A 27,074-nucleotide genomic window follows, 5' to 3' on the forward strand; every position below is an offset into this window, starting at 1 on the left:
GTAATTTTGGAATTAACTAGCAACGATTTAGTGTTTAACACCCTGATGGTCTTTCTGTACTAACTGTAGTTTTAAAGTTAAAATATTCCCTTTATGATAATAATTGAATTTCTTTTTACCTACTTTTGGTGATTTATTTATCAAGTTTGTCCAAACAATTCTACCGTAGTAACTTCCGCTTCGGGTCCAGTTGTCAGATGCGTTCAGGGTAGTCAAGGCGTCTACTCCACGTGGGAATTTTAAACATTTATTTCCTTTAAACTACTAAAATGTGAAATGAGACGAGCGGTGTAATAACTATATCGAGGTATGTTACTGTATTTATTATATTCTTGAAACTACATTTTACCACAGCCAACCACCGTGGAAAAGTTTGCCGCTTCGGCAAACAGCCTAGCATAAATAACATCACTTGTCTGTAGTTATGCTAGTACAAACCAATTCTGTTAGCTCTCCTTGTTATTACCTAACGGCTCCCAGACAGAATGTTGGCAGAACAAAATTATTACACATTTTATTGGACGTGTATGCTGAAATTGTATACTTCGAAATTAAGCGCATATTTAATTACTAGTGTACTTCTGAAACAATTAACTTTTCCCCTATTGTCATGCGACGGAGGGCTCATTAACTAAATAACTACGCCCAAACCAATTCTGTCAATAGGTATAAAATATTGGAAACCGTCACAACCTGTCGCCTGACAATTAACCTTTTAGCAGAAGCTCTGCTTCCCTTAGTCACCGTTGCTAAAATGACAAGCTTCATGAGTCCAACGGCACAAGCCATTGCTTTAAGTGATTGATTTTTTTAACAATACCTCCATAACATCCTTCATATTGAGGGGAAAAATGTTTACAATATGCAGCAGAGGGTTATATTGAAAATGTAAAACAAAATATAGGTCTGAGGTACTAAAAGTGTGAATATCTGAGAGTAAGCTCCCTAGGATGTATGCTTAGACGATGGCCATTTAAGAGGCAGAGTTTACGTAAGGGTCAATAGCGAATTTATTATCACCGGGCATTTATGTTTCTAGATGCTGAACGAATCCGAAGCCGCCGAGCTGCTGTCTTTCCTGATGCCTACGACTCGGCCAGATGTCAAAGGTCACACCACCGGGTACATTTTGGGCTTGTCGGGAAACAGGTGAGCTTGTGAAACGATGAGATTCATATAGCACGATGGTCTAGCGTGATATTTGTTTTTCTCCAGAGATGGCTGCCGCTTCCTTCGCACCAAACCCAATTTAATCGCCACTCTTCTCGTACTGACGTCCGACGGGTCCATTGCCATTGCGAAGGATTGCTACCACATCTTCATCAACCTGTCGGCCGACGACACTCTGCACCAGGTACCTGCCTTCATTTTTTTCGAGATACAAACTGTGCTTAACTGTGTTTTTCCCTACTCAGGTGCTCGTAAAAGACATTGGCATAGTTCCCACACTACTCAAAAACCTCAAGGATCCTCAGTACCCATTTTCTGACCAGATCTGCACCATTCTGTCCAACTTGACGCGCCACGAAAAGACGTGCAAGACGCTATTTGAGGTAATTTTTACCTCAAAGAACGATGGACTGTCTTAAACATCCTTGTTTTAGGAGATGATTAAAAATCGGTCGCAAGGTACGGGAGAGAATTGGGAGCACTAAAAAATAAATGGAAAAGATTGTGACTTTATACTCAGAATTCGACCTTACTTATCGTATTTTCCGGACTATAAATTGCGACTAATTCTAATTTCATTTATTGTGACTTTATTATCTGATTTTCAAGTCAGAATTCTGACTTTATTCCCGTATTCCTGACTATTTCTGACTTTATAGTCAAAATTCTAAGTTCAATAAATGGATGCCACAATGAAAATGTTAAGGTTTTTGTGTTTTATCCAGTTTTTACAGGGAGAATTTGGCCTAGCTCAGCTGGTAGACATCTTGTGTATGGAGGGCTACAACCCCCACGCCAAAATGCACTACTTGGCTCCTCTGCTGTCCAACCTGACGCAGCTTCCTGATGCCAGACGCTTCATGATGGACAAAGAAAGGTCTGATTTTTGCCTACTCGCAAGTCCACAAGGGTGAAACTCAATTCCTGTGGCCATGATGCAGGCTGTCGCAGGATTTTGTATGGCTGGGTTTTTAAAAATATTTTGCATCGACTTCCATCTTTTTTTCATTAAAAGAAAGTAACCTATTAGCTTCTAGTCATTTTCAAGGTGCTATAAAATGGTTAGCATATCCGAAAATGATGGCATTAATGTAATTTAACATGTAGAAAATGAACAAAGATGGAAGCATTTTTTTACCGTTTCATAGCAATTTAACGAAAAACTCTGGTTGTGACATCACAACCAGAATCGATAACCACGTCCAAGTTTTTAGTGCTAAGCTAACTAGCTAACACATGTTGACAAAACTCTCTGAATAGTGCTCCTGTGGATAGCAAGCTAGCTATAAGACTGTAAAAAGCCCCTTTATAGTTGTTAGATCATCTTGTGTTTTAAATCTTTTTCTGGGCGGGGCCAAGAGAGCTGAGAAGGGAAGACTAGTGAACTTTTCTGCCATTTGTGGATGGATTCCAATCCGAAATATTGCTTGCTATGGATATTTTGTCATGGGTGTGGCCAAGGTAAATCAATTCTCTACCTTTGCGACCTCTATTTTCGCTAATTTGGAGCAAATTTTATCTTTAAGCCTTTTCTGTCACTTTTCGGATGGATTTGTAGTCGAAATATGGTCCGCTACCATTTTAAAGTCAGTTTACGGACTATTTTGTAGCATCATTTAAGCCTTTTTAATGGCATTCATAGTCTCCCAGTGATGGCGGTAGGCATCCAATCCATTTTAACTGGGCGGTGCAAACAAACTAGCCTCAATCGGCCCTCTGAATTGTTAGATTGAGAGCCTGTTTTGCGCAAAAGTACCAGTAGAGATGAACTCATTTTGGTTATCTTTTCAGGTGTGTGATCCAGCGCTTGTTGCCGTTCACACAGTACGAGGCGTCCGTGGTGAGGCGAGGCGGAGTCATCGGCGTCCTGCGCAACTGCTGCTTCGACTCGGGTGAGGAGCCGTGGGTTATCCTCGTTTTCTCCGGATTTTTTTGGAGGCTTAACCTCTCTCCCGCACCGCAGCCAATCACGAGTGGTTGCTGGGTGACCACGTGGACATTCTGCCCTTCCTGTTGCTCCCCTTGGCTGGCCCGGAAGAACTAAGCGAGGAGGATAATGAGGCTCTGCCCGTGGACCTCCAGTACCTGCCGGAGGACAAGACCAGAGAACAGGACCCCGATATCAGGAAGATGCTCGTGGAGACGCTCATGCTGGTAAAAGAAAAATACGGTGGCAAAATCTTTTATTCAAAAGATTTAATTTCATCAACGGGCCTATTTAGTTCCGTCATCTGCTGTTTTCACAACCAGTTTTAAATTGCACAAAAAAGCACTTAAGTAAAAAAAAAATCTTTAAATCCATACAATAAGATTATTACCACAATTTTGGGATCAGTTTAAGTCGACTATTTAAGTCAACTATCAATGTTGTCGTCGATTATCGGCGGCCACCCTAACGTCCGTGTTTTCCGTTAGCTCACAGCGACTAAAGATGGCCGACGGACTCTGAAGGACAAGAACGTATACGTCATCATGAGGGAGTTCCACCGCTGGGAAAAAGAGCCCAAAGTTGGCTGCGCATGTGAAAAACTCATACAGGTACAACCGGGCACGCTCGACTGGATCGACGGGGCAGACTGCATGGTTAATACACACACACGTTTTGTGAAGGTGCTCATCGGGGATGAGCCGGAAGAGGGGATGGAGAACCTTTTGGAGGTAAACATCCCAGAAGATGTGGAGGAGAAGCTGAAGCAGGCTGATCTGGAGGAGCAGCAGGAGCTGGAGAGGCAAGAGGAGGAGCTCACGACGTCGACATGAAGAGGAGCAGGCAGGAATCAGGCAGGAAAAAAGCAGATTTTCTAATACAATAGCTTGGAGGAGTTTCAGGGCTACTGAAGGGGAAAAAAAAGGTTGGCAAGATTCTGACTAAATTTAATGTCCTTATCAGAATTCTGATTTTAAAGTCATAATTAGAATTGTAATTTTATTAAATATCTGTAAATATATTAATTTAGACTTGTCTGAGCATTTTGTCGTATTCTGACCACCTTTTATCTTTCTAAAGTGGCCCTCATCCTCTCCCGTACTTATCTTCTTTCATAGAACAGTAACAAACAAAAAAACAAACAAAAACAACATATGTCATTTAGTCAGAAATCGGAAAATGAAATTAAAGAAGAGGTTGCGTCGGGGCGATTTTTGTTAATTCTGGGACATTTACATTCGGGTCACTTTAAGTTTTTAAACAGATCCTGGTTCTTGGACCACTTGGCAGTTCAAAAAAATTAAAAATTATAATGACTGGAAATCAGTCAAGACTTCTCGGGGTCAAATTTAGGCGCAAGAGTACCGTTTTTTTCCAAAAGGGACTCATAACTTTTGCTTAACTTTTAAAGTTCTGTGAATCGGACAAAAACAGTTTAGGACAGGACAAGAAATGAAAACAGTGTGAATGGGCCCTTGATTATTAAATGGGGGGCGTTGCTTAACCAACAGATGGCGCCAAAGCTCCACCTGGTCCTCCCGACTACTTCCGCGTTTCAGACCGTTTTTGGAACTACTAACATGGTAGACATTTAACGTTCTTTGAGACCAAGGGGGGAGAGAAAATGAGTCATTTCAGTTTATAAATACATATTAAATCTATTCGGTTCATGCTGTTAAAAGGCACCGAATTAAGCACAAAAACAAACACCTGAGTTCATAGGTCATGGCGCAGTAAATTGGACGCTTCGGTGTCCAATTTCACTTCCGCGTTGGGGCTCAGGTCCTTGCGCATGCTCATCGGTCTGCCGTGGACGACGTGTCACCATTGAGGGAGTTTGTTTTCTTTTTTCGGAACACATTGGCTGCCATCGATGGCGACAGATTAACCAAAGTGGCTTTAAAAATCAGCTCATTTTAATTTGACCACCCAGTAATTTAATCAAATTTCCCGTTCATAACATTCAAATTAGGGGGGAAAAGGACAAACTTAAATATCTTCACCGGCAACGTCAATTACTGTCAAAGAAAATATTTTTGAGGTAAAAAAAAGTCTTTTTTTGGTGATGTTTTGTCAACAACTTATCATTTTTCAATAAGAAATTTTTAAAAGCTTATAGAAACAATCAATTATTATAACAATAAATACTCCGGAGGAGAAATATTTAGTGGAAAATTGAGGATTTTTGTCTCAAATAATAAAGTTTTGCTGATATTTAACTAAACATGATTATTTGTTGAATCAAATGTCAATGGCAGCAAAATATGATCATCCAATGACTGCCATCCCAGTTCAAATATATTTAAATGGGTCCATTGTATATTAGTATTAAAAAAAAATAGACAGATTTTTTTTTGCAAATAATCAGTTTTTGGCTAAATATTAGTTTTAGTAGGAAAAAGTACTTTGTTTTCTAGAAAAGAGTATTTTCATTCTTTTTTTTTTCACGGCACTAACTTGAGTGCTAAATCTGTTTTGAATTGAATTCATCCACCAATCAGATCGCTTTCAAATTGTTACCAGGAGGAAGGGGAAGAAAAGAAATGGACTGGAGATACTTTTTTTGACTTTGGAGTGGAAAAGTACAGCAGTCCTCAAGGGGAGGGGCGGGGCTTTTCACCTAGCCAATCGTAGAAAAGACAAACAAATAGATTGACAGCAGTGGCATGCAATTGAGAAGTCTTTCTTTTTTTGTCTCTCGCTCTCTTTCTCTGCGTCAGCCTTAAAGATTGCGTAACCTACAAAACAGGCATTCGCTCTTGTATTATCACTTAAATAATCACAAGAAGTTTAGTTTTGAGTTACCAATCTTGAAATGACACTTTGTTGCCCCTCAAATGTAGACTTTGGCCCTTAAAAAATCAAATATGTATATATTTTTAAATATATAATTTTAGGTCACAAATGGTATTTTAAACCTTAATTTTCTCAAAAGAAGCTTGATTTAAAAAAAAATGTATTTAGAAAATATATTTTAAAAATTCCCGCAACCAAAACTACTTTTAAATAATGATCATTTTATTGATAAAATACAAGTACAAAAATATGAGCATTTGATATCACCTAAAGAATGACTTTGTTTTTAACCTCAATATTATAAAAACGTTTTATTACTTTTTTAGAAGTAATTTTAAGCTTAAAATATAGTACTGGTAGAATTTTTTTTTAAAATGTGCACAACTCCCTGCCCCAAAAAACAAAGCATAGCTTCCATTTACGACGCCTTAACTCCAATTCCTCTTTGGCCCCGCCCACTAAAAAAATCTCCAAAACACCAGCTGATTCTACAACCAGAATGAGTTGCAGATTTTGTTAGCATGCTATCCATTGGACCAGTACTGTATTCTTGTCATTCTGTCAACATGTGAAAGCTAGCTAGCTAGCCTAGCATCAGAAAGCGAGACATGATCATGGATTCTGGTTGTGATGTCAGCAAGTGGGCGTTCCCTGATGCATTGTTTTGAGTAGAATGACTAGGAAAGGTTAAAAACAACAGGCCAGTTGGAGTGACAGATTAATTTTGTGCATGTAAAAATTAGATTAGCGCAGCCATTTTCATTTTTAGCACATTTAAATGAATTGGACGACCTTGTAGATGGCACACAGCTGGCAGGAGCCGAGTTAATAAACGCCAAGTTGTTTAGTTGTCAAGGAGTTGCTGGGCTCAGCTCAGGTTTCCAGCACAAGTCCACCTTGTGTGCGAGTGCCAAGGTCCTCCCCCGTTGGCTCCGCCCCCACACGGCGGTCACCTCCCCCCTCCCCAGGTCTCACCAGCTCCCGTTGCTTCCTAAAACTATTTTCAACCTCTTAACGCTCCAGAAACTCAAGTCAATCGTTGTACTTGACAGGCAAAGAAAATTTGGTCCTTTTTTGATCAATTTTTTTTTTATTTTTTTTATTTTTTGGGTGGATAGGTCACTTGAGTCTTTGGTTTCTTTATTATTTATTTTATTAATTAACCCCATCATGGCAGAATTTGGTTCAGCATGATTTGACGTAGAAAAAACTACAATAAGCATCAGGGGAATACATAAATACATTATAATAAGAATGGAATTGAAAAATACAGGTAAAAATGGGTCAATCTTGAATTAAAAAATCAAAACAAGTTCATCAAAAATGAAAAGAAATGGAGGAAAGTATACAAATTAATAGAAATGTTTTCTATAAAATTGTTAAAAAGTAAAAATATTTCTTCACATATTCAAAAATATTTTTATTTGTATCTTTAAATATATTGAGTATTTATTTTTAGTTAATTCTCTCTATTTTATCACTTGTTTTTCTTTTTAAAAAAAGATTATTAAATGCCTAAATGTTTCTAAAAAATATTTATATAGCAAACATATGTATACATTAAATATACAAAATTATGTTCTGATTATTTAATGATTTTCCCATTTTAGTTGCATTTTTCTATATCATTTTCTCTAATATTTCCTCATCAATACTATTTCATATATACCTGTATTCCTCCTATGCTTTTAATCTTGGTTTTAACTCATTGTTGAAGTTACGATTTATATTATTTACGCTATAATGGGAAGGGGCGGAGCCTATTTCTTAAAAAAAACAGGTTCTCGTTAGTCCTTGAAAGTTTAAAACATGAGAATAATTTGGCGTGAGAGTGCGAGGGAAGCTGAACCGAGAGCCCTCGAGTCAACATGACCCGCGGCGTAGCTAGCTACTAGTAGAACACACACACACTTTTACACACAGTGTGGGTTACCGTGACACTTTGCGTTTGTGTGTATTATCTCAGGAGGTATGAAAGTGTGGCAATCCGCTGCCAAGTCAGCTGATCCACTCCCTGTATTGACCACTATTTGGACATGTTACTACTAGCCAGCTATTTTTCCTCAAGTGTACCGCTTGTGTTTCCAGTAGTTTGCTTTTTCCCTATGAAATAACTTTTTAAAAAAATGGGGGAAGGGGTTAATTTTAACTAGGTTTTTCTCTCTTAGCTGTTAGCTGCCATTAAGTTTAATAGAAGAATGTGAATTGTTTTTTGACTGATTTTGACTGTTCCGATCGCGTTTTCAACCTTGCCGTCCTGCTGTTAAAAACAAGATTAGTTTTGTTTTTGTTTTTTTTGGGGGGGGAGACAAAACATCTGAAAATGTCCCAAATTCCTCAGAAAGTGACTCAGAAGGCTGATTTCCATTTCAATTTTGAGCCACCGATTGGCGAACTGCAAGATGTTTTTTGTATGATACCGTGAGAAAAAAAATGATTTTGTTATCTGACTCTTCAAAAGGACATCACACCACCAAAAACCATTGACGGCAGGAGAGGTCCAATTCATTACGAGTGGAAAGGATGCTCTTCGTTTAGGTCAGTCAGCTCTTTTGGTCACTTCCTGTTGATTTTTTTGTTTTAGCATATATGATCACTTCCGGTTGATATTAGGTCATTTCTTTCTGAATGTAGTTTTTTTTTTAAGTCATTTCCTGCGTTTTATGGTTGGAGATATAATTTTTTTGTTTTGTGTGTTCATAATATTGGTTTATAACACAAAATAACAAACAGGCATCCACATTTTGTCATTTAATATTTCACAATTTGTGGACGCCAGGATTTTTTTGTAATTCATAGTCAATTGCCTTAGGGGTTAAATTTCTACATTAAGGGTTAACCATCATTTTTCTTTTAAATACAATTGTTCCGCTCCTAAATTCTGCAACGAGGCGGTTTAAAAAAAAAAATGAATTCCACCAACACCAAAAAGTTTCATTTTTTTTAATAGAATTTATAGATCACATACTCCCCCAACAGAAAATTTCATATACAAAAAAAAAGAACAAGACTTTGATTGACAATTGCCAAATGACATCATCCCAAACCTAGCCATTTTACGATGTCAAAAAGTCACAAAACTGCGCAAAGTCTCGCTGCATGAAGTTGTGACTCTGCAAAAGGTCGTCCTCGGACGGAAAGTAGGGCATGCTGTCCTCATGTTGGACCTCCTGGTCTCCCCTGGTCCCCCTCGGTGGCTCCGGTACTGCTTCCGGACCATCGGGCAGGGCTCCCCTGGCGTTCTCCAGGGCGCCCAGGTACGAGTCCATGTCGGTGAGCTCAGATTCGCTGTCGGAGCAGCTGCCCCCAGTGTCGCTGCCCACCGAGTCGGAGCGCATGTGCATCATCTGGTACTTCTCGTGCATGAGAAACTGGTTGGTGTTCTTGGGGGCGCGCATGCCCCGAGCTCGCCTGCCTTTAAGGTTGACGGGCCGGAGGCGCGGCAGACCGAGAACGGTTCTGCGAGGGGGAGGATGCCGTCGGTGTCTCTTGTGTGCCCTCGTCAAACGGCCGCTACTCTTGCGCTTCTGCACGCGGGACTGCGCCTCCTCGCTCTGGGCTTCTCGCCCGCACGTCTCCCTGGAGAGCATCATCTTGTCTTCAAGTCAAGGTGCTTCTCTTGTTCACATCCTCGACAAAGAGGACTTTTTTTTCCTTGGACAAAGAGGTCCCCTGAGGTCTACCTTTTGACAATTTTCTGGCTTTTCTTCTTCTTGACGTCTGGCTTGAACCGGAGCATAGCCCGCTCGTCGTCGCCTCCTTCGCCCACTTGCCTGCGAGCCTTCTCGGGCTGCGCGTCACGCCCTCCTCGGCCTTTGCTCCGCTCGTCTTTTCCACCTCGCGGGAGCTGCGCGCAGCTTCGGCTGAGGTGTTTGCAAAGCGAGCCACACAAAGGAGCGTTAATAATGTCGAGTTTGTTTGATTTATGCTGTTTTTCGTCTCGTTTTTTTTAAGGGGGGCTTCCTGATGTGGCACTTGTCCCGTGAGTTAGCACTCTACTGTGACACTGACCGAGCTAATAGGACAAATAAAGAGGTGGAATCATCCATTCTTGGTTTCAAAACGGGGTGTCGCGCTCTATATCCTGTCTCCGCTTTCTTTGAATATTGCACTACTACCGTCTCTTCATATGCTTGAAATGTACCGTTTGGCAATCGTCATAGTGCAAAGTTTGAACACGATTGTGTGCGTTTGTGTTCGCGTGTTAGCTTTTACGACATTAAACGCGAAACCCCCACCCACACGTACACACATACACAAACAGTAAAATGGTTTGGTCCAGGTTTTCTGGTCGATGTAACTTGATCCAATTCTGCCGTCATTCAGAGCTCCGCCCATTGCAATGATTGACAACAGCAGCAGAATCGCTGGACACAACATTGGGGAATAATCAGGTTGTCAAAGGGGAATTAAGAAAGGAAAAATAGGGTGTTTTGTTATTGAAATGATATCATGTAATCGTTTAATCCATTGTCTGGCACTGAAACAAAATCAGGTGTTTTTACATTGACCACGCAGTAACTGTCAAATTACCTTTCACAAAACTTAAACTTTCAAATCAGTACATTTAGCACAAGATATATAACATACTCATAATCGATAAAAAATATATACTTTAAAAAAATATATATTCGTAAACTTTGTATCCTTTGCGCCCCAAATGTGTTTTGCTGGTTGAACTTGACTAACAAGTTTTGTCGTGAGGATTGAAAAGTGTTGCGGTATATTTGAAAGTGTAATTGGTTGAAGAAACTCCCATTTCTGAGGAAATTAAAGATTGAAACTGATTTCAGAGCAATAAAACAAATCATTTACGAAGATTAATTGATAAAACATCATTCGAGTATGGCCTAAAATAAATATCTCAAATATTAATGTCATTAAACGCCCACAGTCTGGATTTTTTGGGGAACTTTAGAAGAAAAAAACATTCAAGATTTCAGGCGACCTCGTGTGGCTGAAATATTAAATAGTATTACAATTTAGATGAGCACCTGCACTAAAAGGAATGATCTGAAGGGGGCAGCAGTGCGTCGTTAATCTTCCTGCCACATAAAGAAGAAGTTCTTGCCTTGTCGTGTCAACAAATTAAATGGCGGTCGACTGCGAACGGAAAGACGCCAACCACGCCGCTAAAAGTCGCTTTAAATGACACGTTTTTATCTTTTGACATAGCTAAATTCCTGCCACAATAACAATGGAACCCCCCTCGTTTACAGAAGAGCTTCTGGACAGGAAAGTGTGCATTGTCGGCTCGGAATTGGTTGAAAACTACACGGTGAGGTTTGGCTTCGTCTTGTTAGCCTGGTTTCGATATTAGTAACAGGAAAAACGCTATTTTTATGTTTCACTAATTCAGTTTTTTAAGTTGCTGCGTCCGTCGTTTTCAATTTGTGCTCATAGGTAGTGAGGGAAAGCTTTTTGCAATGTATGACCAATAAAGCATGTACTATGTATGTATTAGGTATGCGTGTACATTTCAAAGGTTAATTGATTTACCCGAGACCAATCTTATTAGACAACTGTTTGGGACATACGCACTATTTTTCTCAGATTTATACTAAGAAATATTGCGATACTTTGTATATCGTTTTAAAAAGATGTCAATGTTTATAGTATCTGTTAACTGGTATTTTTACCTAAAAAAATGGTTCAAATATTCTTTTACTGAGACTTTTTTTCCTTAATGATATTGTTGATTTTGTGTGTTCTATTTCAATGAAAAGCAAGGGTTAAAAAGTTAATATTTTCTTTTAAAAATATATCCTAAATTGGAAGAAGGCGGAAAAACATTTAAAAATATTGTATTTAGTTTTAAATGAATATTCAACCTTAAATTAAAAAAATACAAGGACAAAATGGTAACCATTCTGAGTTTGTTACCTTTGTATGGCCGTAAAATTAGTTCATCTTTTTTTAGTAAAGTAAATTTTGATGTATCAATTGACACTCATTTTTACCATTTCAGGTGTACGTCATCGAAGTACAAGATGGAGAGCACAAGTGGACAATAAAGCACCGCTACAGCGACTTCCATGACCTCCACGAGAAGGTAAACGTGACAATTACAAATATTTGGTGGTCATAAATAAATGTATAGCGATTAAAAAAAGTCCAATGTGATACATTGAGCGTTCTCAAATGGCTGAGTGTTAAGACCTACCGTATGTATACATGTAGAACTATGTGTATGTATGTATGTATGTATGTATGTATGTATGTATGTATGTATGTATGTATATATATATATATATATATATATATATGTATGTATATATATATGTATATATATATGTATATATATATGTATATGTATGTATATATATATATATATATATATATATATATATATATATATATATATATATATATATATATATATATATACATACATACATACATACATACATACATACATACATACACGCGCGCGCACACACACACTTTTCAGCAACACGCTTATTTATTTATTAACTTACTTATTACCTATCTATTTATGTCTAAAATGTATTTTTCTGTGTCTGTATTCTCACCCTCTTGCTACTGTGACAACGAAATTTCCCGAATACGGGATGAATAAAGTTATCCATCCCAATCCAAAGTTTGTTTCCCAAGTGTAAAAACCTTCTGTATATGTATTGTTTATTGCAATATCACATCTCTAACTCGGTGTCTTTCTCCCTCCCAGTTGGCGACAGCCAACCAAGTGGAGCGCCATCTTCTCCCGCCGAAGAAGATGCTGGGCAAGAACTCTAAGAGCCTGGTGGAGCGTCGGCAGAAGGAGCTTGAGATCTACCTGCAGACATTGCTGCGGCAGTTCCCCGGGGCTGTGCCTGGACCCCTGGCCACCTTCCTCCACTTCAACCTCTATGTGAGTTTTGGGGGTCGGGTGGGGGGTGGCATCACGACTTTTAGCCGTATCCAATCTAAGCCGGCGGCCTTGTCTCGTGACGACGTCAGCGCAACAGTAGGCCGGTTGTTCCCATTTCCCCCCGAGACGCCGCCGCGTGACCCGTACTCGTCAACGTGATTGTCATGAAGGCATTGAGGTCAACTACAAGATTGGATATGAGTCAAATTTGCAATGTGGGACGAAACTGGATGCGATGAATGTGTACTTATTAAATAATTTAATGACTTTTGCCCCTTCTGGCTTTTATTACATATTTTTCATCTTCTTTCAGGAAATCAACGGCATCACCGCCGCGCTTGCCGAGGAGTTGTTTCATAAAGGTTTGCCATCCTGCTATTTCCCTTTTTTTGGCTTCAATCTTTCTGACTGTTGTCTGTTTAAATAGCTTTGGGGGGTAAAATCGCTCGGGCTGCCACAAAAGATTCATTATTTGGGGGATGAATGGCTCAGATTTTTTTGCAACAATTTTAAAAAAAGGGGGGTTGAAAAGCATTAGCAAAAAATTGCACTTTATTTTTTGTACGAGTCGCTGGTAAATGCCTTAAGAAAAAAGGGTGACAAAATCAGAAAATTCTCTTCTCTCCCCACTAGCAAATAGGATTTTTGACGAAATTTATCGCTAGTTGCAGCTTGGAAAGCCGACACGAGGAAAAGTGATTATTTTTTATTTTTTGTGGTCAGGCGAGCAGTTGCTGGCCGCCGGCGAAGTCTTCTCCCTGCGGCCCCTGCAGCTCCACGCCGTCTCCCGGCAACTGCGCCTGGCCACGCCCACCTGTTGCAACGGTGACGCCAAAACCGACCTGGGACACATCCTGGACTTTGCCTGCAGGCTGCGCTACCTCAAGGTTCACCCACCCGTTTTTGTTCTTTTTTTCTCCTTCCTCTCTCTGCCCCATCCTCACCCGCGTGTGTGGCTTCAGATCTGCGGCACCAGAGGCCCCCTGGGAAGCAGCGACATCCTGGAGACCGCTCTGCCGTTCGACTTGTCTTTTTTCAAGTCGCTTCTTCAGATCGAGGTAAGGTTGGTAAACCACCAGGAGCGCGGACGCTCTGACTCACTTTGGCCGTCCGTCTTCAGATCAGCGAGTGCGACGCCCGGCAAATCCGAGGTTTGTCCTCGCTGAGGTCCACTTTGGTCACTCTCAGTATCCACAACTCCACGGACACCATGATGGTACGTACTTTGAAATAAATCCTCATTTTAAATGTTATCTTTTTTTCTATGGGTTCCCGTTGGGGCGGTAGATGTCCAATCCGTTCGGACTGGAAGAGCTGACGGCCGATCGGAAAAATCAGAAAAAATTTATCTTGCAAAAACGCACAAAAAAACCTGTGGAAAAAATTCACGCAATCCAGCGTCACCCCAGAAAATTGTAAAGAAAATAATGATAAATACTGGGGAATGTGACCCCAGCAAAAACTATATTAAAGAATATACCCTATGAACAATGCAAAAGCTGTTATTATGAAATAGTGGCAGTTTGCATACCAGTCATTGAATTTTCTTTAGAAAAAAATGTTAATTTACTGCTTATTTTCAATACAAAACACACAAAAAAACGAAAATCCAGAAAAATTGAGGGAAGGATTTTTAAAAAACAATTTTATAAGAAAAAATGGCTCAAAAAAAATGCGCAAAAAAACAGCGTCACCCCAGAAAATTGTAAAGAAAAGAATGATAAATACTGGGGAAAATGACCCCCAGCAAAAACTATATTAAAGAAAATACCCTATTAACAATGCAAAAGCTGTTATTATGAAATAGTGGCAGTTTACTTACCAGTCATTGAATTTTCTTTAGAAAATTGTAAATAAGAAAATACTTTGGGAAAATGACCCCAGCAAAAACTATATAAAAGAATATACCTTTATAACAATGCAAAAGCTGTTATTATGAAATAGTGGCAGTTTACATCCATGATTATAGATCTTGAATGCTAAGTGCAAATTTTTGATTGAATGAATAATGTGATGTATGGAATCCTGTTTGTTGACGTGTGGACCGTCCCTTCAGCTGGCGCTGGTGCCAGAAGCCAGCGACTTCCCCCAGTGGGAAGCCGAGGGCTCCGAGTCGGGCTGTGGCGTGACGGCGGTGGTCCCGCGCTGGCCCGGCCTGACCACACTGGACATGAGCCACAACGGTATCGGCGCCATCGACGCCTCGGCGGTGAGAAGCGGCCGCGCCCTCGCTCGCTTTTTCTCGCCTTTGACTCACTCCGCAACGTGGCCGCTGGCAGAAACTTCTCCGCAAGGTGGAGTTCCTCGACCTAAGCCACAACCAGCTTTCCTCGGTGGAAAACCTTGAGGTAACCCTTCCCTCCAAACTTTGGGGTTATTCATAAAGCACATTTAAAACTGCCTTAAAGCAGGCAGCAGATTTTTTTTTTTGTGTAGTCAAACTTTAACAGGAATGTTTTATTTTCCAAGCCATGTCACCATAGAAAGTTCGATTTAGGCCTTTTTATATCTGCAATACATGTCCACTGTAGTTAGTGCATTAGCTCATGTGCTAATCACTTTGCTAGCACAGCACGTGTTAGCCACGTTAGCCTACTTTTTTCATTTTCCCCTCGTAAGGAAGCTAACATCCGTGTTCCAAAAAACAAAACCTGTCAAATTGTAGCTGTTATTAGTGTTTAACATGTAAACTTGTCTACCATTTAAACTACAACATTCATACTTTGAATTTTAAAGTACAAAATGTCTGTGCTAAATGAGGACATTCAACAACGCTTAGCGGAATAGAAACTGCTAGGCTTAAAACAAAAGCGTCTTTTACTCGTCCTTCGTGTTCTTGTTCTTTTAACTTTTCTTGTTTTTTTTTTCTCCAGTTTTTTCTGTTTTTGTTGTTCTGCTTCTTCTCCTTGTTTTCCTCTTTTCCTTCTGCATTTGTCACTGGCGGCCATTTTGGGAAGGGCGACCGGCATTCGGAAGCTAAATCTGGCACATTATTTCTTAGTTTTCGCCAGTATCGAAGCCCGCGTTCGAACCGCGTATCGGTGGAACACTGCAGAAAGCTAAGAGGCGCTTTTTGTATTTTTTTGCAGCACCTGTACAATCTGGTCCACCTGGATTTGTCCTACAACAATTTGTGCACGCTGGAGGCGGCTCACACACGGCTAGGCAACATCAAGACGCTGAGCCTGGCCGGCAACCGGCTGGAGAGCCTGGCGGGCCTGGGCAAGCTCTACTCGCTGGTCCACCTGGACCTCGGCCACAACCAGCTCAACCGGGTAAGCCCCGCGGCGTCCGTGCACGGTCAGGGCGGCGTCACGATCGTCACGTGCGCTTTCGCAGTTGGAGGAGATCAAGAACATCGGCTCGCTGCCCTGCCTGGAGAAACTCAACCTGTCGGCCAACCCCGTTTGCATCGTCCCCGACTACAGAACTAAAGTCTTGGCCCAGTTCGGGGAGCGCGCGGCAGAGGTAACTTAGCTTATATAACATTTTTTCAATAAAGAAAAACATGAGTATTTTTTTGCCTATATAAAAAAATGTGGAGAAACACAAAGCATGTGGTATTTGGTCTTTTTTTAGGGCATGATTATCTTTATACAATTCATCAACATCTGATAAGCAAACCATTTACTCCTGTCGCCACAATGTGATTTTTATTTGTGCATCTGGAATCACTCACTCCCCACTTGTGTGTCTGTCAGGTGTGTCTTGATGGCCAGGCGACCACAGAAAAAGAATTGGACACGGTGGAAGTGTTGAAAGCTATTCAGAAAGCCAAAGAAGTCAAGGACCGAATGAGCGCCAGCAACAAGAAGGTAACGTTTTTTGGGAATGGATACTGTGCTACCGTATTTTCTCGCACATTAGCCTCCGCGTAAGAGCCGCACCTTTTTAAAATTGTTGAATTTGACAATCATCGAATGTGGTATTTCTGAGATACTGTATGAATCGAAAGGATCGTCTGCTGGATTGCACATTCCGAAAGGGCGTCGCCTGCACGTAGACAAATTCAAAAAGGAAGTCGCATGAGCAGTACAAGCAGGAAGTGTGTCCATAGCGTTCTAGTTTGTCACCCTTACGTGAGATAGCGGCGCCCTGAGCGAGCAATGGCAGGCACAAGTGACTTTTTTCACATTTTATCCAAGATACATTTTTCTTTCTTCTTGAATTTCATTCACAGACGTCTAAATAAATTTTGTTGAGCGTTTTATCTGTTTATCTCTTCTCTATTTTGAAATAAATAACCATATACAGTCTCGTGCATGTCAAGTCTAATTTGTGCGCATATAAGCCGTACCTTCGATTCAGTCTTCATTTTTTTGAGCGACAAATTCGGCGTACATGCGAGAAAATACGGTAAGTTGGGTGAGTGAACCACTACACCATAGTTTATGAGCAATTTAGGCCGCAATGTAATAAAATCCAAAGGGCGCAGATAGGATTTCCTCCGACGTTTTCGCAAGAGCACAGAGAGGACAAAACAAGTCTGCATTTGTGGCTGAAGACTTCCTCCTCTCTGTCCTCTCGTCAGATCAGTGAGGAGACCGGGGGGTCGTTGGCTTCCGCGCCTCCTCGCCTCTCTCCTTCCTCCTCCTCTTCCTCTACCCGCTCCTCTTGCGTCGCCGCCCCTCCTTCTCTCGCTTCCCGTCGGGCCCGGCGGGCTTCCTGCGGCAGCCAAGGTAACCGAACCGGGCCCCGCGGGCGATGGCTACTCGCTATTGGTCTGTTTGCCTCACCTTTGTTCTCTCGCACAAAATCGTTGTTAAAATCAGCACTTAGCCACTTGTGTTTTCGCTTTTTCTTTATTCATTTGATGAAAAAACAATCCTGCTCAGCTGCATCGATACGGGAATTTGGAATCTCGCCGTCTTTACAGTTTTAATGTGCCACTTGGGAGTTTAGTACACTTTCTTTGCGTTTATATTTGTGATTGAATATTGTTTTTTTAATCATATTGATTAGAAGAAAAGTAGACAATTTGTGGGGGAAAAGAGAGGAAAAAATGGACATTTTTTCATTTATTTATATTTTTGTTAGGTTGGACTGACATGAAATTTGGTTGCTAGGTCAATCTTTCGTCTAAAATGACACAAGCTGTCAGTCATTTTAGTTTGGCGCAAATATTTCAAGGTTGTTCAGAAATTTCCATGCGGAGCTCATTTTCCAGAAAATCACTTCTGAGTACATGAGGTTTGGTAGACATGTCAATGGTGTTTAAACCCACAAAAAGTCTCAAAGAGCCATGTTCTACAACGCACATACTTTGTGATTCTGCTCATTGAATTTCTTCCTCAAAGCGATGTATCCATGTGTCCCCTTTTGATTTTTTTTAGAAGAAATGAGCAACCGAGAAGAAAGCGCCATTCCGCCCGTCATCGTCCCCCCTCACGCCCTCCCCATGAGCCACTCCCCTCGTTACCACGACAACCGGCTTGCCGAAGATTCACAAGCGAGCTCGTCGTTCTGGTCAGCATCTAAATCATGTCTATTTTTTTTCTCCCCACAAATGAAAAATGCAATTGTGTTCCTCTTCCAGTTTCCCGTGTTCTTCCTCCTCCTCATCCAGTCTCCTTGAAACCACCTGCCCCACCTGCAACGCCACCTGGTGTCCACTGCTGCCTCCTCACCTCTTTTCCTTCACCTCCACCCACCGGCTCTTCACAGCCTCGCTCTCCAAACGCTTGAAGGAGACACGGCAGAAGAAACAGGAAGGCCACACAGAGGCGGAGACGAACGAAGCGGACCGATCCCCGTCAATTGAGGTTTTATCCCACGCCGAAACCACGGAGGTGGGCAGTCCCGCCGTGTCCAGGGACGGCTACTTCGAGATGGGACCTGACTGCTCCCTCCCGGACGCGTCGCCCACTCGTCTTCCCGGCGAGTTTGGCGAAGAGGAGGAGCGAGAGGAGCGGGACGAGCGGGACGAGCGGGTCAACGGCGTGCTTTGGTGCTACGCCGTTAAGGTGGAAGAGCGCAAGGTGGAGCACCAGGTGGTGTGCCTTGTGCTGACCGATAATCTCTTGGGCCTGCTGCGTTTATCCGATGGAGTCAAAGTGGACAATTATGATGCAGGTAAATACTTTTTTTTTAATCGGTTCATCAAAATTTGTTATTATTAGGGATGAGCGATATGGCAGATTTTTTTTTTTTTTAAACCACAAAATATAGTTTTTCCTGCTTTATTTTGTGTTTTTTCTACCTTCAGAAAGTTTGATGAACTAATTAAAACACTTTTCTGAAGGTAGAAAAAACACAAAATCAAAATAAAGCAGGAAAAACTATTTTGTGGTTTAAAAAAAAATCTGCCATATCGGTCATCCCTAATAATAACAAATTTTGATAACTGATTCAAACTTTGTTACCCTTAGGCCCTAAGGGTAACAAAGTTTGATGAACTAATTAAAAAACTTTTCTGAAGGTAGAAAAAACACAAAATAAAGCAGGAAAAACTTTAGGCTTAGGGATTGAGTGATATGATCAGGTTTTTTTTCCACCACAAAATATATTTTTTTCCTGCTTTATTTGAGGTATTTTTCTAACTCCCGAAAGTTTTGTTATCAGTTAATCAAAGTTTGTTATCCTTAAGGATATGGCAGAGATTTAGAATTTTTTTTAAACCACCAAATATTTTTTCGCTTAATGCGTTTTGACAGATAAAGAGCCAGTTCCCACACCCGAGGCCCTTCTGTCCAACCTGGACACGGAGCTCCTGCTGCCCTTTTCTGAGCTCCTGCTCCCCTCGCACGCCGATCTTCCCGCTGCCTGTCTCCGCTTGGGACCCCGAAACGGCGGTTGTCACTACTACCTCTTCTCCGAACCCCAGGAGCTCCAGAGAACCCGGACCGAGCTCTTGAGACTTTTGCGGCTCCCCGAGGCGGAAGACGGCCCTCCGCTCTTACCTCGCTGCCTTCTCAACTCCTGGGAGCTGGAGGAGAGTCAGGACGCCCGAGGCGGCTACCTGACGCTCCTCCCGCCTTCCTCCGCCTCCCCGTCGGACATTTTGCCCGACGCAGAAGAACTCCCGGCTCTCCTCTTCCTGACCCAGCGACACCTGTGGGTGCTGAAAATGGACATCCGAGAGCTACGCGGGGCCCCGTGCAAACTGGTCCGCGTACCCCTGGGCTCGGTGGCCGTTCGCCCCGACCGGAGATGTCCTCAAACTGGGGAGCTGATCGACGGGAGGTTCTGCAAGCACCCGCAACACCACCACAGGTACACACTTGTTGAGAGAATAGCGCCGCTAAATTTTTAATTTGATCAGAAACCGAGAACAAACTTACTTTAAAGTAACAACAGTAAAATGGAACGCAACAAGATAAATAAGCATCTGTCAACATATGTTTTTCAAATAATTATGTCTAAAAAAACATAACATGCTGTCGTAGTCAGTGAACACAAAATAAGACAAAAATAAAGATCTTAGTTAAATATTAGTTGCAGGCCCAGCCAAACTGTAAAAAAAGTGCAACTTATAGGTTGGTAAATATGGTATTTTGATTGTGGATTCCTGATTTATAGGCGCTAACTAACTAATTTCCATGCTATTTTTATCAAAATAGAAGTAATATTGAACAAAAAAACTCCACATAATATCATTGGGGTTGCGTGGGTTTAAATATCCTCTTAGACTGAGATTTACAATGTATTTTTTGAGCCTGTTAGTACATTAGATCAGATTAGATTAAACTTTATTCATCCCGTACTTGGGAAATTCACTTAGCTATTCATTCATTTCAATATTTCATATTATTTTTATTCATCAAAAAGAAAAAACTGTAAATATTGCATTTTTTCCTTTCAGACATGACATTTTCATAAGTTTTAGAAAAAAATATTTGATATAATAAACAAAGAAGGTAAAATTCTGAATGCTCCCCCTTTAATAAGAGAAAAAACTCGTACCCATTTGCATTTGCAATTTGAGCTCCAATCCCCATTGTCAGCTCAAATGTAAATAGGCCGGAAGCATAAAATAGTCATTACTGCACGGTTTTTGTATGAGTGGCTTGCTCCCAAAAATAAGCAACTAAAATTCTTGGCAACGTTTTGTTTCCGTCCCACGGCGCTGGCGCATCAAGGTGTGGCCACACGGCGGAGCTGCTGCTGGCCGACGGGGCTCTGCCTCTGCTCTTCCCGCTGGCCCGGGACAAGACCTCCTTCTTGGGGGAGCTGAGTCGGCGGCGAGCAGCTTTGGGGGGGCTTAAGATGGTGGTGCTGCCCCTCCCGTGCAGATGTCCTCCGGACCCGGACGAAGGCGACGGGGACGACTTTTCTGAGCCTCCTCGGGGCTCCTCTGGGCCGTGTCTGGAAGACAACCATCCGTCCCCTCACCTGGTCCCGGCTCTCACCCCGGGGCTCAAGCTCCTCTCTGGGCTTGGCGGAGAGCAGCTGCTTGAGTACTTTCACAGATTTATAGCACTGGTAAGGACGCGCACTGACACATACACCTGAGAGTTCACAATTCATAAACTGGAACGCTTACTGTATTTTCTCGCGTATACGCTGTATTTGTCGCAAAAACATGGCTGAATGAAGTGTACGGCTTCTATACGCTCAAATTAGACTTGACATGCTCGAAACTGCACTGTGACAAGAGACAGACGCCATTACGCAAGATTATGCGGTCATTTATTTCAAAATAGAGAAAAGATAAACAGATAAAACGTTAAAGAAAATTATTTTGACATCTATGAATGAAATTCAAGAGAGAAAAAATAAACCATAACTTGAAAACAAGTCACTTATGCCTGCCATTGCTCACTCAGGGCGCCACCATTTTACCTAGGGATGACAAAGTAGACCGCTACGGACACACTTCCTGCTTGTACTGCTCACATGACTTCCTTTTTGAATTTGTCTACATCACATGTGCAAAGTAGTGTAATCTGGCCCACCGCATCATTTTGTGTGGCCCGGGAAAGTAAATCAGGAGTGCCGACTTTCTGTTTTAGGATCAAATTAAAATGGAGTATAGATGTATATTAAATTTCCTGATTTTCCCAATTTTAAATCAATAATTGTAATTTTTTAATCCATTTTTTCTGTATTTTTAGTTCAAAAATCATTTTGTAAAATCTAAAAATATAAAAAAAGCTAAAATAAACATTGTTTTATATCTATAAAAAACTGAATATTCAGGGTTTTTAATCCAGTTCTTTTAATCCATTTATTAAAAAAAGATCTAAATATTATATCTAAAATTGTCCTGCCCACGTGAAATCAAGTTGACGGTAAAGCGGCCCGCGAACCAACCTGAGTCTGACACCCTTGGTCTACATGCAAAGGTTTTCCCTTCCAAGTAACACATTTGTACTTTTTTTTAAGTCTGGGGAAAAGGAAGAAGTGCGACAACTCCTGTGGCTGTCGGTGGTCCTCTACACCTCGCCAGAGTCGGAACTGGCTTGCTGCCTATTGCTCTCCACCGAGGCCGTCTATTTCCTATTGGAAGACTCTGCCGCTGCGCGCCCATTCCGATGCCCCGGTAGGAATGTGCCTCCAAAGTGCTGTGATTCCATGTCCGAAAATCATATCTGAGCCTGTTTGAATTTCTTTCCATTACCCCTGGCCAAACTATTTTGAAAAGAAAACATGCGACTTATATTGTGGTCTGACAGAGACTGACGTCTGCCCTTGGCCGGACCCCAGCATGCGCCCTTGCCCCTGCCTGACCATCAGGCTGTCGGATCTGCTGTCCGTCAACGTGGGTTTGTTCGATCAGTACTTCAGGCTCGTCGGTCAGTTTGAGAGAGAGAGCGAGGGAACGGGCGTCTCCGGAGTGGCAACCTGAGTTACTTTGATTTGATTATTATTTTTTTTCTGTGCAGGTCGCTCGGCCGAATGCATCGTGTGCTGTTTGAGTCGAGACAGTTACGGCACGGGGGTCTTCTTGCAGGAGCTCATGTCCGTGCTGAGCCCGCGGCAGGAGCTCCCGGCTCCGGAGCCCTCGGAGTCCTCGGAGCAGGACTTCTACTCGCAGTTCCCCAGCAACAGCGCAGGTGACGACAAAATTGTCTCCAATTGTCCCATGCCTTTCTTTTCATTGGCTGCCGTTGATGTGAATGGTTGTGAATGAATTAGTCATTGTATTTAAGATTTATTTTTTCCATTGGGGGAAAAAAATCTTTTAAATTAATTAATATTATTACATTCCTTTTTTTTTAATGCGACTCAAACTCTTTATATCTATTAAGAAAAAAGCTCATTTGTTATCATTTTGAAAATTAAAACAGAAAAAAAAATGACAGTAAATATTTAATATAAACAGTCAATTATTCTCTAAATATAGGAATGAACTTAAATCCTGATGTATAAAAAAGAAGCAAAATATGCAGTAAATTTCTTTTTGGAAAATGTCATTTCAATGAAAAAAACACATGAATACAAAAAGAGGGAAAATAACAGCATTCACCATTCTCCACCTATTTGAAGAAAAACACCAATTATTTTTTAATAAACATTCCCTAACTTCAGGCAAAATGCAGAATTACGAGCTGGTCCACAGCAGCAGGGTCAAGTTCATCTACCCCAGCGAGGAGGAGGTGGGCGACCTGACCTTCATCGTGGCCGAGAGGAAGAACCCCGCCGGCGCGCCGCGCTCCTTCAACGTGCTGCTCTACCTGCTGGTCTTTCAGGTAGGGTGCTCGCTTCCTGCCATCCCAACCGCCCCGGTCTCCAAATGTGGCCTTTGCAGGTGGAGCCGGATGACGGTCGGGGCCCCCACGGAGCGCCGCTCCTGCGTCCCCGGACCCTTATCCTGACCGCCGCCGACGTCTTCCTCTTGGACGAAGACTACGCCAGCTATCCTCTGCCGGACTTTGCCAAGGAGCCGCCGTCCAGGTGAGGTCCGCCCCTCCTCCACGTCGTTAACTCATTTAACGGCTTAATTGGCTGCCTCTGCAATGAATCCACTATGTGAATAGAGCAAATGAACATGAATTCACGTCTAATCTAACTTAAGAAAAACACTTGGGGAGGCATTGTCTTTTTTTTAATCACTGGCATGTTAAGAGGATCGAGTTACATTCAATGAGCCAAAATGGCCGCTCGTTGCTCAACACTTAACCAGCGCAAGTGAGGTCATCTGTCAAACACGATTTTCCGAATTGTTTTTTTTTTTTGTCTAACGGGCCGCCGACGGGCTTCCTCGGCAGGGAGCGTTACCGCCTACGCGAAGCCCGGCGGATCCGCGACCTGGACCGGGTTCTGCTGGGCTACCAGACGTACCCGCAGGCCCTGACGCTGGTGTTCGACGACCTGCCGGGCCCGGACCTGCTGTGCCGCCTTACCGCGGACCACTTTGGCCCGGAGGGGGAGGAGCCTCGGCCACAGCGGCAGCCGGCGGCCGCGGCGACACGCGCGCCCTCCGAGGCCGAGGTTCAGTGGTGCGTCTTCGTGCCGGGAGCCGACAGCCGCGAGAGACTCATCTCCGTCCTGGCCCGCCAGTGGGAGGCGCTGTGCAGCCGAGAACTTCCCGTGGAGCTGACTGGCTGAGAAACAGGGAACGGCGCCCCCTTTTGGGCGTGCGTGGGCTTAGAAACGTGGAGAGGGACTGTTGCCGGGCAGGTTTACGCCTGAAAACTCTAGGGCCGCCACCAAAAAAGAAAGAAAAAAAGATTATTTATTTGTCTTTCCAACCAAAACCTGTGCGGTTTTTGCTCACCCTTAAAACGGGGAGAAAAATGTGAAGGACATCGTTGCGAGCCGACCAATTTAGGTCTTTTTGTCTTTCTTTTTGGACCCGCTAGTATGGCCATTTTGTCCCCAAATATTTGAAATACCTCGCGCGGCTCGCTTACCTATGGAGACCTCCATTTCCTGTTTGTTGCCTCAAACTTCCTGCTTTGTCTTTCAGTGAGAGGGAGAGAAAAATTGTTTGAGGGACATGTCGCACCAGCCATCGGCGGACTACGGCTAGAAAACAAAGTGGCCATTTTGGTAAGTCAAGTGAGTCGCGACAGACTTTATCGTCGACATCGCTCGCTTTTAATGGCGTCTCGGGAACGTGTGACAAAAAGCGTCCAAATCGAGTTGGAACCAAAAGCGATTTACAAGTAAACGCAACAAGCGCTTTTTGCACTTTTATTGGACAGCTGGAAACAAAAAACGATTATTCGATGGCTGCCAACCTTCCCAGTTTATATAAATTGCACGTCCATCGCCATCACTGGCCGTGAAGTGTAACTATTCACTGGTTTATTGATATGAACTTGTTTTATCATTAAGGCTTATTTAAATTTTGTTGTTGTTTACATATTATTTGCATGCTTTATATTTAAGCAGTTATGTCACAATACATAAGAATTCAAGTTAAAATTATTCAATTCCTTGGTGATCGTCACCATCTATTACTTTTAGTTTACCAGTATAATGACTGACTACAATTTCACTATAAATATAATTTTGAACATTCTCACAATTACAAGATTGATGTCTGTGAAATTTAAAGATTTTTGTAATGAATGAAAATCTTTATATTGGGAAATAAATATCAGTTTTTTTCAGTCAATATTCCCCAATTTAGACAATTATTAGTATCCCCAAAAAAGTTTGTCTTTTTTTGACACAAGTTTTTGAGAAAATAAAAATTCTTATTTTTCTTATCTTGTGGAAAATATATATTCCTTGAAAATATACAATCAGCTCCAGCTTTAGGATTTATTTTCTGAGCCTTTTTAATTTCTTAAATTGATGGATACATTTTAAAACGGAATTAGGAAATAAATATATAGCGAACTAATTTTAACGACATTGAAGCCCGTTGATTAAGGCAAGAAGTTTAAAAAAATCGAATAAAATTGATATAGTAGTACTTTACATTTTCAGACTCAATGTGCAGTATATTTTCTATCTGTCCGAGGACTTTTTAGTCCAAACTGCTGACTAGTCTTTGTTCCGAGACGAGAAGAAAGTAAAAAAATAAATAAAAATAACAAGCAGTTCCCATCCTCTTGATGACTGTGCAGCTTAGCCACCTTTTGACTTTCTGGGGCTTCCTTTGGCGCTGCTCCGTTTCCCCTTTGAGGAAAAGTGGCCAAACTGTACGGAAAGGGCCAGTGTCGACTCAGCACCAAATTCCAATTAGTGTTCCATCGCTGCCGTCCTTCCAGTCAGATTAAATTGGACATCAGTCGCTTTCCATGGCAGCAAAATGTAATCACTCTGTGCCAGCCTTCTGAGTTGAAATAGATTTGACGTCTTGAACTCTCAATAAACATAGCTTTAAAGATATTCAGAAGAAAAAATATATATATATATATTTGCTGTTAAAAAAAAGTATGATATAGATATTTAGTATTTATACATGATATACAACTTTTCAAAATGCCCAGCGGCAGCAAATAGTCGAGCTAAATAACCACAGTAGTTCAATTGGATGACCAACTTTAATTCTTCCTCTTAAAAAAAAAAAAAGAATTTGTTTACTTTCTTATTTTGTCCTGAAACACTGACAACCAATAGAAAACTCCAAATTTGCAAGACATACTTTTTGGCGCTGCCTTGCCCCACCCAAGATGGCCTCCAGCCAAAAAATGATTTTAGAAGTTTATTGCCAATGTCTGTCTGTATCACGTGACATTCAAGTATGCCCTAATTTAGTATTCAAAACAGCAGTTTATCCACTGACGGCCGTGTTATTTATTTATTTTCAATCACGCTCCGCGCCCGTGACACCCGCCGATAACGTTATCCCGGCGGCCAACCTCCCGGCCGATACCGCCGATGAACTTTATCAGCCGGCGGCGGGTCAGATAAACGGCGAGGTCGCCTCGGCGCTCCGTCTTCCGATTGGATTCGCAATAAATAGAAAGTAGTTATTTTGTTTTTCCTTAAATAAAAAAATAAACCATCCATACAAGCCTTAAACATACAAATGCACTTATATAAACCTTCAATATACTTATATAGGCCTTAAACATAAATTATAATACAAAATATAGCACTGAGCAACTTACGAACAAATTCAACTTATGAACACTCGCTCGGAACCTAACTCGTTCGTAAGTAGGGGAGCGTCTGTATTCATAACGGCAAATAACATGCGTTAAAATTGAAAATAAAATAATCATTATATAATGTTTACAATATGCTCAAAATGAAAATAAAATAAATAATCATATGTTTACGATATGGTCAAAATGAAAATAAAATAAATAATCATATAATGTTTACGATATGGTCAAAACGAAAATTAAATAATCATTATATAATGTTTACGATATGGTCAAAATGAAAATAAAATAAATAAATACATAATAATTATATTATACTTTGGACGTCCATCCTCGTCAACGGCACTAAAACATTGTGGTT

General features: G+C 41.5%; 4 protein-coding genes and 1 long non-coding RNA gene across 12 annotated transcripts in view; 4 read left to right on the top strand and 1 right to left on the bottom strand.

Moving 5' to 3' along the window:
- Positions 1–17: 17 nt before the first annotated feature.
- Positions 18–4,122, top strand: hgh1 (HGH1 cochaperone). The gene is made up of 9 exons (XM_077602044.1): positions 18–307; positions 1,040–1,149; positions 1,216–1,354; positions 1,416–1,553; positions 1,896–2,047; positions 2,962–3,062; positions 3,134–3,324; positions 3,586–3,708; positions 3,781–4,122. Exons 2-9 carry the CDS (start codon positions 1,040–1,042, stop codon positions 3,928–3,930), a joined length of 1,104 nt encoding a protein of 367 aa, XP_077458170.1. The 5' UTR covers positions 18–307; the 3' UTR covers positions 3,931–4,122.
- Positions 4,123–5,465: 1,343 nt separating this feature from the next.
- LOC144075218 (uncharacterized) lies at positions 5,466–9,937 on the top strand. Its single transcript, XR_013300502.1, has 2 exons — positions 5,466–8,431; positions 9,848–9,937. It is a non-coding gene; the product is annotated as an uncharacterized LOC144075218 (long non-coding RNA).
- On the bottom strand, positions 8,822–9,907 carry LOC144075217 (uncharacterized). Its single transcript, XM_077602045.1, has one exon. It carries the CDS (start codon positions 9,484–9,486, stop codon positions 8,950–8,952), a length of 537 nt encoding a protein of 178 aa, XP_077458171.1. The 5' UTR covers positions 9,487–9,907; the 3' UTR covers positions 8,822–8,949.
- A 1,054-nt stretch (positions 9,938–10,991) lies between the features above and the next one.
- On the top strand, positions 10,992–25,363 carry nisch (nischarin). 3 transcript variants are annotated; one of them, XM_077603712.1, is made up of 23 exons: positions 10,992–11,171; positions 11,862–11,945; positions 12,582–12,764; positions 13,078–13,126; positions 13,488–13,651; positions 13,727–13,822; positions 13,885–13,980; positions 14,821–14,973; positions 15,044–15,112; positions 15,854–16,039; positions 16,104–16,232; positions 16,466–16,579; positions 17,296–17,443; positions 18,098–18,230; positions 18,301–18,836; positions 19,418–19,976; positions 20,843–21,185; positions 22,089–22,245; positions 22,379–22,498; positions 22,589–22,759; positions 23,235–23,395; positions 23,455–23,600; positions 23,915–25,363. In XM_077603712.1, exons 1-23 carry the CDS (start codon positions 11,091–11,093, stop codon positions 24,252–24,254), a joined length of 4,218 nt encoding a protein of 1,405 aa, XP_077459838.1. In that variant the 5' UTR covers positions 10,992–11,090; the 3' UTR covers positions 24,255–25,363. The 3 variants fall into 3 exon arrangements, 2 of the variants coding, with proteins under 2 accessions (XP_077459838.1, XP_077459837.1); XR_013300740.1 differs by lacking the exons at positions 17,296–17,443; positions 19,418–19,976; positions 20,843–21,185; ... (4 more) ...; positions 23,455–23,600; positions 23,915–25,363 and having other exon boundaries at positions 18,301–18,313; XM_077603711.1 differs by lacking the exons at positions 18,098–18,230; positions 18,301–18,836; positions 19,418–19,976; ... (5 more) ...; positions 23,455–23,600; positions 23,915–25,363 and having other exon boundaries at positions 17,301–17,408.
- stab1 (stabilin 1) overlaps positions 24,556–27,074 on the top strand; it is a 38,774-nt gene continuing 36,255 nt past the window's right edge. For all 6 annotated transcript variants that reach the window (XR_013300739.1, XM_077603705.1, XM_077603706.1 and 3 more), the window contains exon 1: positions 24,556–24,698. The gene's annotated coding sequence lies outside the window, so the exon portion shown is untranslated. The remainder of the gene's footprint in view (positions 24,699–27,074) is intronic.

Source organism: Stigmatopora argus, chromosome 6 (assembly GCF_051989625.1).
Source record: "Stigmatopora argus isolate UIUO_Sarg chromosome 6, RoL_Sarg_1.0, whole genome shotgun sequence".
NCBI lineage: Eukaryota > Metazoa > Chordata > Actinopteri > Syngnathiformes > Syngnathidae > Stigmatopora > Stigmatopora argus.

Bases quoted from the DNA above. Each gene is read 5' to 3' on its own strand.
- LOC144075217 (XM_077602045.1), bottom strand. From the start codon at position 9,486: ATGATGCTCTCCAGGGAGACGTGCGGGCGAGAAGCCCAGAGCGAGGAG.
- hgh1 (XM_077602044.1), top strand. From the start codon at position 1,040: ATGCTGAACGAATCCGAAGCCGCCGAGCTGCTGTCTTTCCTGATGCCT. The intron at 1,355-1,415 runs GTACCTGCCTTC...TTCCCTACTCAG, and splicing joins CCGACGACACTCTGCACCAG to GTGCTCGTAAAAGACATTGG. The intron at 2,048-2,961 runs GTCTGATTTTTG...TTATCTTTTCAG, and splicing joins TTCATGATGGACAAAGAAAG to GTGTGTGATCCAGCGCTTGT.
- nisch (XM_077603712.1), top strand. From the start codon at position 11,091: ATGGAACCCCCCTCGTTTACAGAAGAGCTTCTGGACAGGAAAGTGTGC. The intron at 16,580-17,295 runs GTAACGTTTTTT...TCCTCTCGTCAG, and splicing joins TGAGCGCCAGCAACAAGAAG to ATCAGTGAGGAGACCGGGGG. The intron at 22,499-22,588 runs GTCAGTTTGAGA...TTTTCTGTGCAG, and splicing joins TCAGTACTTCAGGCTCGTCG to GTCGCTCGGCCGAATGCATC.